This window comes from Monoraphidium neglectum (genome assembly GCF_000611645.1).
Source record: "Monoraphidium neglectum strain SAG 48.87 unplaced genomic scaffold scaffold00286, whole genome shotgun sequence".
NCBI lineage: Eukaryota > Viridiplantae > Chlorophyta > Chlorophyceae > Sphaeropleales > Selenastraceae > Monoraphidium > Monoraphidium neglectum.
The window spans coordinates 1-10,824 of NW_014013342.1; the positions used below are offsets into that span (position 1 = coordinate 1).

At 66.1% G+C, this 10,824-nt stretch overlaps 2 protein-coding genes across 2 annotated transcripts in view; both read left to right on the forward strand.

The window, feature by feature from the left end:
* Positions 1 to 55: 55 nt before the first annotated feature.
* MNEG_2511 (hypothetical protein) lies at positions 56 to 481 on the forward strand (the record flags this gene model as incomplete). The annotated part of the gene is made up of 1 exon (XM_014049006.1): positions 56 to 481. One exon carries the CDS (start codon positions 56 to 58, stop codon positions 479 to 481), a length of 426 nt encoding a protein of 141 aa, XP_013904460.1.
* A 3,486-nt stretch (positions 482 to 3,967) lies between these two features.
* The window catches only part of MNEG_2512 (WD repeat-containing protein 19), a gene marked incomplete at both ends in the record, with an annotated part of 10,973 nt that continues 4,116 nt past the window's right edge, over positions 3,968 to 10,824 (forward strand). The window contains 17 exons of the mRNA XM_014049007.1: positions 3,968 to 3,970; positions 4,355 to 4,465; positions 4,622 to 4,729; positions 5,031 to 5,225; positions 5,417 to 5,530; positions 5,752 to 5,966; positions 6,280 to 6,391; positions 6,745 to 6,846; positions 7,072 to 7,302; positions 7,539 to 7,775; positions 7,967 to 8,081; positions 8,352 to 8,793; positions 8,975 to 9,119; positions 9,336 to 9,638; positions 9,858 to 9,989; positions 10,190 to 10,445; positions 10,737 to 10,804. Coding sequence (XP_013904461.1) covers positions 3,968 to 3,970; positions 4,355 to 4,465; positions 4,622 to 4,729; positions 5,031 to 5,225; positions 5,417 to 5,530; positions 5,752 to 5,966; positions 6,280 to 6,391; positions 6,745 to 6,846; positions 7,072 to 7,302; positions 7,539 to 7,775; positions 7,967 to 8,081; positions 8,352 to 8,793; positions 8,975 to 9,119; positions 9,336 to 9,638; positions 9,858 to 9,989; positions 10,190 to 10,445; positions 10,737 to 10,804 — 2,889 coding nt within the window. The remainder of the gene's footprint in view (positions 3,971 to 4,354; positions 4,466 to 4,621; positions 4,730 to 5,030; positions 5,226 to 5,416; positions 5,531 to 5,751; positions 5,967 to 6,279; positions 6,392 to 6,744; positions 6,847 to 7,071; positions 7,303 to 7,538; positions 7,776 to 7,966; positions 8,082 to 8,351; positions 8,794 to 8,974; positions 9,120 to 9,335; positions 9,639 to 9,857; positions 9,990 to 10,189; positions 10,446 to 10,736; positions 10,805 to 10,824) is intronic.

A 10,824-nucleotide genomic window follows, 5' to 3' on the forward strand; every position in this document is an offset into this window, starting at 1 on the left:
CCGCGCGCCGCCGGCCCGCGCGCCCGCCGCGGCCGGCCCCGCCGCGCACCCCGCGATGCACCCCGGCCTGATGCTGCCGCCGCACTCTGCGGCGGCGGCCCCGGCGTGCGACAAGGCGGCACCGACAGCGTGCGGCGGCGCGCAGCGCGGGGGCTGCGGCGGCGGCGCCCTCGGCGCGTCTGCGGCCACGACCTGCAGCGCCGACAGCGCGTGCACCGATGTGGCTTCGTGCGGCGCGTTCCCGCGCCCCTTTGCGCGCGACGCGGCCGCCGCCCCCACCGGGTCTGCGGCGACCGCGCCGCCGGAGCTGGGCCGCGACTGCGACGAGGGCGAGTGCATGGGCCCGCCGCGCAGCAAGCGGCCGCGCTGCGGCTTCGGCTCGGCCGATGGCCTGGGCATGCGGCGCGCGCAGTCTGTGCCGCGCAGCCTCGCCGACATGATGCAGGTGCAGGCGGCCGGCGGCCCAAGCGAAAAATTTTGAGGGCGCACTCCCGCGTCCCTGCAGCTCAACGGCGGCAGTGTTTTTCGGGGACCGACACTTGCGAGAGGGCCCCATGACGCTCCAGATGACGCCGCCGGCCCTTTTGCTGCTCCACAGAAGACAAAGGGTTGCAGAGCCAACCCAAATCGAGAGGCGCTTGCGCCCGCGCGCGTGCGCATCGGTCATGCAGCTGGGGCCTCTGCTGCGCGTGCGTCTCGCCGGGGGCCCCGGCTCAGGCCAATTCCCTCGCCACCTCCCTTTACCGCGGCGCCAACGGCCCCTTTGCCAGGCCGATCAGTCCAAGCACATCGCGTCCCGTTGTGACGCGTGCCGCGCCCCGCTTGCAAGCGCGGCCTTTGGGGCCGCGCGGCGGGGGCGTGGGTACCCGCGCCCCCCACATGTTGGCTCACCCGCGGCGCGCTGGGCTTTTGCCCCCCGTGATGGCGCCGACGGCAGCAGAATCGATCTTACTCTTGTCAGCTTGTGTTAGTTATACAAACCCACAGCCACGCTTCTTGTCCGAGCCTTGTTTCGTGTGTGGTTCGTGTCCCAGACACCCCCTTTTGCAGCACCGCGCTGTCGAGGCCTCTCCACGTGTCGCCTAGATGGTCACCGGTTGCACCGCCTCAACGAAGCTGTTGTGTGATACAGGGCCGCGCCTCTGTGTGCGCATGTGCATTTTGCCCCTTGCCACGCGGCCTGCTTGCCGCGTGCAGGCCGTGAGTCCGACTGGGCAGGCCCGCGCCACCTGGCGCGCCCGCGCCGCTGCGCGCGCGCGGGACGACGCCTCCCCAAACTGAACAGGGGCAGGCCTCCCCCGCCGCGCGGGCACGCGGCGCGGGCGCCGCCGCCTGGCGCAGCCGCCTGGCGGGGCGCTGGCTGGCTTTTGACGGAGTTAACGCTGCGCGTCAACGGGGCCTGGGGGTCTGCGTGGCTCGGGTGCACCTCCACATTTGTGGCGCGGCCGAGCCGGCCGCCCATTTTAGTCCCAGGATCGTCGCATGCGCGCGGCGGGCGCCGAGCGTGTGGACGCGAGAATTTCCCTGGGTTATTCTGCAGGCCCCCGGCCGAGGCGCGGCCCGGGGGCCGCGGCGGCGGCGCGTGATGTGGTGCGCATTGCAAAAACTTGCCGCATGCGCTGCGCGGGGCGGGGGCGGCTCGGCGCAGCGCGCCCCCCCTTTTAGAGTGTGTCCGTGTCTGTCTGGCCAATGATGAGGATTCGTGCAAGGCTTTCAAGGCGCGGGCTGGGCCAGGACGGCCCCAGCCGCGGCCGGGGTGGAGAACGAGCTACTTGCGCGCCAGGGGGGTCGGGAGGAGCTCCCGGCTCCCCATGGCGCCCCCCTTTCACGGTCGAGCCTGTGATGTGTATGGCTCGCACCACCTGTTGTTGTGTGGTCCCACGGTTTCAAGACCCAAACCAAAGACCTTAGTGGGGGTGCAGATACAAAGACCTTTTTCGTATCATGTTTATTCACTAGAGCAGATTGTTTTCCCTGCCCACCAAACGGTTTTGTCGTTTTTCGCGTCATCCTCGGAGTCCGAGCCGTGGCCGCTTCAACCGCTGCCACGGCCGGACTTTCTTTCCCATCTTGTGCACGTGCAGCAGCGCAAACGAGCGCTGCGCCTCACGGCTCTCTCACGGCTGGCGGCGCCCTCCTCTCATCGGAGACGGGGCGTCGTGGCCGCCGGCCCCGCGGGGCCGCCAAGGCCGATCCCCGTCGCAAGCGCCCACACCAGCGTGTGCGCGCTGGCGGGGCGGCCGCGGCGGGCATGCCCCGCAGGGCCGCGCTCTCAACACACTCTTTTCCCCCCTTTCCACACCCGTTGAACGGCGCCGCTTGGCACCACGCTCTTTGTGGTGCGCAAGGGCTGGCGAGGCAGAGAGGGCGCAACCACACCGCGCTCAAGTTGGGTTTTGGATGGACAGAGGCTCTGGCCGACTGCGCGCCACGCGCCGCGTCGGCGTGGCCCCAAGTGCAGCAAGCTGCAGCACGTCAGGGGCCGCGCCCCGCAACGCTGCATCGGTCGGCCGGGGCCAGACTTTACGCGACGGGAGGCGCAACCTGACCGTGCCGGCCCGGTTCACTCTGCTAAGTACGTGTCCTACATATGCGTGCTGCGTCCCGATGGTAGCATTTGCACGCGCGTGGCTCGCCGCGGCGGTTGGGCATCGCTGTGGCTGGCCTCGTGCGTGTGCGTGTCGGGTGCTTGTGCGAGCGCGCGGCGGTTGGGCATCGCCGCAAGCTTGCATGGCACCTATTCCCGGTGTGGTGTCGAGGTTGGGTATCTCAACACCGCCCACCTTTTGGGGTAACTAAAGGCGAAAAGTTGAGCCGGTTGTTATGTTGCGGCAGTAGTGAGGCCCTGAAAGTTCACTAAGCTAATAATGCGAGCTCGGGGATGCAACCGAAAGGCAGCTGGTCTGCCAGCCAAGGCAACGTTGAGTTGCAGCTGCCAGCAGGCGCCGACAGGATGGTGCTCGTGCAGGCGCACCAGCTGCAGTGTTGGGGGTGCAGGACTGCCAGCCTGCAGTGTGCTGCATGCACGTGGCGGCGCACCCATATGCAGGGGGGTGCCGCGCAGCAGGGGCGGGGCTGCTCATGGTGGCGACCGCTCCTGGCAATCAGGCACTGGCGGGCAAAGCCCAGCAACATGGCGAGGCTGAAGTGCTGATGTAAGTGATCCTCTGCCATTTTAGGGTGGACCGTATGAGAAGCTACTGACTGTTAATCGTGGCTTGTCTAGGGCTATAGGAATGCTGCCATTTTGTTATCAGCGGTCAGGCACCATGGCGGCGTAGCATGCATGTGTTTGCTGTGTCTTATGTCCATGCGTCATAGTCCTTGATGCGCACAATTTCCCACACCCCCCCCCCCCACACACACACCTTTGCAGTAGTGCACGCTGTTGACCTTCATGGTATACTTTTTCACTGCCCGTCTGTCAAAATACTATGTATCTTGACATATCTATCTCTCACCTTGCCACCGCATTACTGTCTGCGACTGTTGTATGAGCATGTGCGTGGTTGATTGTCAAGCAAGAATTCTCAAATGCGGGCCTGCAGCCTCCCCACCGCGGGCAGATTGCCGCACCATTCCATTCAACTCTCAAAGTCCCCGCCGCACAGACAAGTGTCTCGCAGTGCGCCGCTATCAGTTGCGGCACACCAGCACTGCAGGTGTCGTCACCCTCAGCGGGTGGCGGGCGGACGGACCGGTACCGTAGTGATGGGGTTATGCAATTGACCGCACGGTGTGGTTTGATATCACATCTTTCTAGGTCTCGTATCACAGCACTGTGCATGAACCCACCAGATCGTTCGAAACTCGAGTTGACTCGGCGCGTATCCAGCCCGCGTGTCATGATGGCTTTGACAATCTAAGCCCACCATCTCGTTAAGTGACACATCCCTGGTCGTTTCGACCACATCGGCGCAGTGTCGCCTGGCGCAGTTGCGCGTTAGCGTTTGCGCAGCTGCTGACAATGGTGAGAGGCTGGCCAGCCACGGCCGATCCAGCATCAGCACCCACCAAAACTTGGATTGCATTATCTTAACCCATCATCTTCAACACGTTCCCTTCCCGACCTCAATTCGGACAACCCACAGAGGCAGCTGTTTGCGTGCGGCGCGAACGAGCTGGGCGACGGCCGCGTCGCGTTTGCCTGGAGTCCTCGGGGAACGTTCCTCGCCGCCGCAGGCAATAAGGCACGCCCATAGCACATCCCTGAGTATACGGGTTACATACACGATCCACGCCCAGCATGGCGCGCCCCGCTGCTTGCGCCAGCGCTTGCATTGCGAGGCGGACTTGCGGCTGCTGCTGACACGTTCCAAGGCTGCATGCGCGATGCCGCACCGCATGCGCGCAGCGACAATTCGTCGTTTACGACCGGAATGGGAAGCTGCTGGAGGAGCTTCATCTGCCGCCGCCAGAAGCGCCTGTTGCGGACCCCAAGCAGAGCTGCTGCCTGCAGCTGCAGGTGGGGCTGGGGATGGGTAACGAGGGCACAGGGTGACCGCACCCAGCAGCTGCAGCAGGATGGCTCTGCGCCGGGCAGTTATACACGCTTTCATCCAGGCAAACCGGCTTTCTTGCCCTATACAGAATGCGGGTTTGGCATGTCACCTCGCCGCAGTGGGATGCAAACGGGGACATGCTGGCGGCGCTGCCATCAGGAAGCAGTTCGGTGTATGTGTGGGCTGCCGCGACGCGGGAACTCCAAAAGCTGGACACAGAGTTCAGGGTGGGAGGTCACGATACGGTCATGATTGGGCCTGAATGCCTGGGCACTTATATTGCGGCTTATAAATGCAGCGGCTCGCTGCGGGCGGGGGCCGGAAAGTCAGCACAGACGGCCGCGCTCCCTCTCGCTCTCTCTCGCTCTCTCGCTCTCACACTCTCTTGCGCTCTCGCGCTCTTGCGCTCTTGCGGTGTCGCTCTCGCTGTCAGTCACACACACACATATACAGAGACACGCACACGCACACGCACAAGCACATGCACTCGCACACGCGCATGCGCGGATATGCACACGCACACACCAGGCCCAAGAAATATCTGCAATCGCGTGGGCCCGCGGCTCGCAAACGCTGGCCGCGGGGACGGCCAAGGGCAACCTCCAGCTCTTCTTGCTGCGCGAGCGCCAGCGGACGCCGGTGGTGGGGAAGCACACCAAGCGCGTGCTGTGCGGCGCGTGGGGGGACGAGGGGGTGCTGGCGACTGGGGCTGCGGACAAAACGGTGGGCGCAAGCAGGGCGGAGCAGACCAGTGTTTTTATCCTGCAGTCTGGGAGACACTTCCGGGTGTTGCCGCTGACATGCGCGGCCATTTTTGCCTGCTCTGAGGTCTGGCTGAGAAAACACACCAGTGCGCATGGTTATCTTCCTCGATCGTCGCCTCGCTCTTCACGCACGAACGGCGCGACCGCCAGGTCGTCCTGAGTGACGGGGCCAGCGGTGAGACGCTGCGGACGTGGCAGGTCAAGGGGGACCCCCTGGAGGTCGCGGTTGCTCGGCGCAAGGACGACGCCGGCGCCGGCGGCGACGTGAGAACACCCCCCCTCCCCTGGCACTGGGTGCAAGCAATGGCAACGCGACGGACTCGGATGCCTGACGCTAAAGCGTCTGAGGGACATGCAGACATCTCTGGCTTGGTTCCATGCTTTGCGCCATTCCCCCAACGCACTACCCAATCTTGATCGTTAACCCTGAGCTCTCCATATTCATTGCAACGCGTGCACCCTGACACCATCCCACCTACAAGCAGGACGGCGCCGTCTCCACCATCACTAACAAGCGCGTGCTGTACCTTCTGCACCCCGCGGGCCGCAGCCCCGCTGCCGCGGGCGGCGTGGCGGCGGCGCCCCTTGAGCTGACTTTTCAGGAGCAGTATGGGGCGATGCAGCGCCACCTGTGGTTTGGGGACGGCTTCGTGATGGTGGGATTCAGGACAGGCCGCATTGTGGTGGTGTCGTCCGCCAGGTGGGGTGGCGGGTATGAGGGCGGGCGGAGGGACGGCAAGCGTGCGTGGAAGCGCGATCCCAAGTGTGGTTGAGGTTCCAAAGTGCAAGCGTGACGCGGTCCACACGTGCCTGGTGGCGGTGGTGCCTGGCCTTTCCGCAAGCAGCTGTTCAAAACGTGACTGCGGCCAGCACCTGGCCTAGTCACAGGTCCTTTACGGCAGACGCACCGGCCCACAGACGCAGTCCGCTGCCAGTTGCAACCACTTGCTTGGGACCTGCCCAGACTTGAATTGCGCCGCCCCGCCCTGAACGGTTGGCCGCGCCCCCCTCAGCAAGGAGGTGGGCACCGAGGTTCACAGCGCGCAGCACCTGGAGCTGCTGGCGGACATGGCGCACTGCCCCGCGCTGTCGCGCGTCGCGGTCGGCGGCGGCAGCACGGTCAAGGTGGGAGGCTCGTCCGGCCATGGGGCGACTAGAATCTTGGTGGCACCACCTACATGGCTGCTTTTGCACGTGCGCGCACACACATGCGCGCGCGCGTGCACACACACACACACACACACACACACACACACACACACACACTCACACTCACACACACACACACATTCACACACACATGCGCGCACATACATACGTATACACCCACGCACGCCCGCGCGGAGACACTGGTGCAGCCTAGCCGTGGCCGCCTTGCCCAGCCACATGCCCCCACCTCCGAAGACCTCGACCCCCTGCTACGCACCGACCCAAACGCCTCCCTCTGCTTCTACACCCCACGCCCTGATCCGTCGCAGATCCTGGACGTTGGCGCGAGGGTGCAGGAGGTGCCTTCAGAGGCGGTGGAGGTACCGCAGGGTCAGCTGGTGGACGCGCTCGGCTGGAGCAAGGACGGGCGGGTGGGCGATGCGGGCGCGTCGCGTCGCTGTACGATTTGCCGCCATCACAGGGGCCCTCCGGGCAAAGATCAAGAGCAGCACGCGGCCTGCGTCACACCCCCTGGCCATTGCTTCGCGAAGGGCAAACGGCTCGAAGGTCAGCAGCCACCCCTGAGCCGCCGCCTGCCCTCGTCCCTCGACCCCCTTGTCGCACGCCCCTGCGACCCCACCGCCAAATCGTACCAGGTTCTCACTGTCTCCACGTCTGGCGGCCAGCTCATCTCATACCTGGCGGCCCTGCCCACCGTGTTTGGCGCCCACGGCGGCCGCCTGGCGCACCTGACCTCACTGAGCGAGATCACCGTGGTGGACCTGGCCCTCGGCCGCGGCGCGCCGCCGTCGCGGCTGCAGGTGGCGTGCGAGCCGGCGTTCTGCGCCGTGGGGCCGGAGCACATCGCAGTTGGGATGAACAACCAGGTGGGGGTGGGGCGGGCGCTGGATGGTTGGGAGGAGCAGTCGGGGCAGCAGGGCGCGGACTAGGCGCTTTGGGGCTGGACACCTGGGTGGATGCAGCGCCCGATGGAATGTGATGCTGATGGTCTGAATTTCCCCCACGCGCGCCTGGGAAAAGCTGCAGCTGGCCAGGAGCTCATGAAATAATCGTTCCCTCGACAGCCCAGCCCTCTTCATACCGCAACTTCTGTGCCCGCCAGGTCTTATACTACGCCCACGGCCCTCAGCGGCCCTCCGCCCTCGCCGCGCGCCGCGACTACCTGGGCGCCGTCGCCGCCCTCTGGCTCAGCAGCACGCATGCCGTGGTGCTGGTTGACGGCCGCCTGGTGGTGCACCCCATAGAGCCCCTGCCCCGGGAGCGGGGCGCCGCCGGCGCCGCCGGGCTCGGGGCCGGCGATGAGCAGGATGCGGTGCTCCCGCCCTCGTCGGCGCCGCAGGTGGGCGGGGTTTTTCGGGTCGTGTGTCGTCCAAAGTTGAGCTTGGCCTGTCAACACTGTCGCATCAACCAGGGTTTCGACTCTGCCAGTTCCAAACGCTCGGCTCCGTGGCAGCCCCGCCGTGTGACCGGCCGGTAACACGTGCCTCTGCCAGCTGTGCCAGCCAATGACTGGCGGTTTTTTTGACGCAGGCTATCCTGTGCGGCGGGGTGACGGAGCACTTTGTCGTGGCAGGCAGCGCACAGGGCGGGCTGACTCACTACCTACTGCCGGCGCTGGAGCCAGTCAACGAGTACAGGCACCCAGGTGGGCCGTGGGAATGTGTTGGCCCGTCGCGGGCCCGGGGAAGGAGCCAGGGAAGGATGGGGGTGCGCGCCCCTAGAGATATTCAAGGACGCCCCTTTGTGCGTGCCCATGTCCACCACCCACTCTATCTGCAACGACATGTCCATGTCAGGGCAGGGGGAAGGGGTCCAATGGGCTTGTGCGTTGCTGACACGCGCATTGGCGCAAGATTGCCATCATCTGTGTGCACCGACTGCAATCAAAGACCAGTATGGTAATCACCATTCGCAGGGGGCGCCGTCCTGCGCGTCTGGCCGCAGCCCGACGGCGTGCGCTGCGTGTTTGAGGACGAGCGCCACAGCCTATTCCTCCTGAACGCCGTGAACGACCACGTGGTCAAGCTGCCAGGCTTCGAGGGCGTCGCGAACGCGGTGATCTGGGACGCCTTGGACGCACGGGTGTTCGTGGTTTCCGATGGCAACGCGCTGCACGCGTACGTCCACGTCCCGCCCGCGGCGACGACGGGGCCCGGCGTCGCGCTGCTGTGCCGCACGCCGGTGCCGGCGACGCACGCGCCGGTGGTGGTGGCTAACGGCGCGGTGATGTGCCGGCTGCGGGGCGGGGCGCTTGACACAATTGTGGTGGAGAGCCACAGGGCGCTGCAGGGTGCGATGGCGGCGGGCGGGGCTGGCGGCGGCAGCGGCAGTGGGGCCAAGGGCGTGCTGACGAGGCGGTGAGCGGTGGGGCGAAGCTCGCCGCTGCTATCATCAAAGCGGGTGGCGGTGTGCGGCAGGCTTGCTTGCGAGGCTTACTGGTGCACCAGCAGCTCAACACCCCCTTTGTCGGGCCCTGCAATAGTGCGTATTGATAGCAGTTCACAACACACACGGCACGGCTGCCGGCTGGCTTCCCAGGTTCAGCCAGGCCCTGAAGTTGCAGCGGCTGGAGGAGGCGTGGCGCTGCGCTCTGGCGCTGCGTGCGCCCGACGCCTGGCGGCAGCTGGGGGTGGCGGCGCTCGAGGCGCTGGACATGGCGACGGCCACCGCGGCGTTCCGGCAGGTGAAGCAGCCACGCTGCGCCCGCGCGCAAAGCGTCAACAGCCCCCAAAACTCAGCCGCAGGCCGCGTTTGCACGCACCCTGGCTGTCAAGCCAATACTCATAAGCCAACCTGCCACAGCTTCCCATGAAAGCCGCCGCGCCGCCGCCCTGGCTTGCTGCTTTTTGGTGACCGCCCAAAACGCCCGTACTGCGCGGCGCGCTGCGAAAACGCTCAGGTGGGAGACGCCAGCATGGTGCTGAGCTTGGAGCCGCTGGCGGGCATAGAGGACCGCGCGCTGCTGGCCGGCCACGCCTTGGTGCTGCTGGAGCGCGACCACGACGCGGCGCAGGAGTCCTTCCTCCGCAGCCGCCGCCCCCTGGCGGCGCTCGAGATGCGGCGCGACCTGAAGCACTGGCCGCAGGCGCTCGCGCTCGCGCGGCGGCTGGACCCGGGGGCGGTGGCGGGGGTCAGCCGGCAGCACGCGGCGGCGCTGGAGATGGTGGGGGACCACGCGGCGGCGCGGCAGCACTACCAGGAGGTGGGTTCAAAGTGATCTGACCACCTGTTGAGGGATCAATTTGCAAATGTGCTCGGCTTGGATCCAAAAAGCAGCGTCCGAGCTATCGTCATTACCTTTTGCATGGAGAAGCGACGCGTCGTATGCCTGACAATGCTCAGAGTTGATGCAGCTGCGAGATCGCGGCATTTGACCGGTCAAGGTGGGCGTGCTCTCACACGCCCCCCCCCCCCGCAACAGGCCCTGGACGCGGCGGCGAGCGGGCCCTCGGCCCCGGACCAGGCTGAGCTGGCGCGCGCCTGCCGCGGCGGCCTGGCGCGTACGATGCTGCACCTGGGGGACGTCGCGGCCGGCAGGCAGGAGGCGCTGCAGGTGGCTGCCTGGGCGCTCAAGGGACCTTTACAGCACTGAGCATGCCGCTCGTCTGCAGCAGACCTTGCAACTTGGAACCAGTACTGCTTGAAATTCCTTATTGACCTGCTGCTGTCATTCAGGCCAGCCCTCCTCACCCCGTGGCCTAAAGGCTCCCTCTCACCTTTACTGTCCTGTGGTTCGATTGATCTCGCGCCCAGGCGGACGATCCGGCGCTCTGGAAGTCCTGCGCCCAGATCCTGGAAGCTGCCGGGCACCTGCCCGAGGCGGCCGAGCTGTTCGAGCGCTGTGGCATGGCCGAGAAGGCGGCCGCGATCCACATCGCCTCCAAGAACTTCGCGGCCGCGGCGCCGCTGATGGCCAAGGTGGCGTCGGCCAAGCTGCAGCTGGCGTACGCGCGGGCGAAGGAGGGGCAGGGGCGGTGGCAGGAGGCGGCGGCGGCGTACGAGGCCGGAGGTGCGGGCGGCCGATGGTTCAGGGTTTTGGGGGGCGTGGGCGGCGCGAGTACCCCCGAGCGCGCAACCTTCACGACCCCTGGGTGATCTGTTGTGTGGTTTGGTGGATGAACAACCACAGTACGCTGCAAGCCGGCAAGATCGTTCATCAAAGTGGGGTGGAGCTTCAGGACCCCATCACAACAATGGAGTCAAGTTACTGCAGCTGCAGACAGTCCCAAACGGGCAACGGGCCCCTGAACCCATCACCTTGCGATGAACAACCCTGCAACCTCGCGCCATGCGGCCGCAGGCGATGTGGCTGCAGCGGTCAAGCTGTACTTGGAGCGCCTGGACGCGCCCGGCCGCGCGGCCGCGCTCGTCCGAAAGGCGGGCGGCGG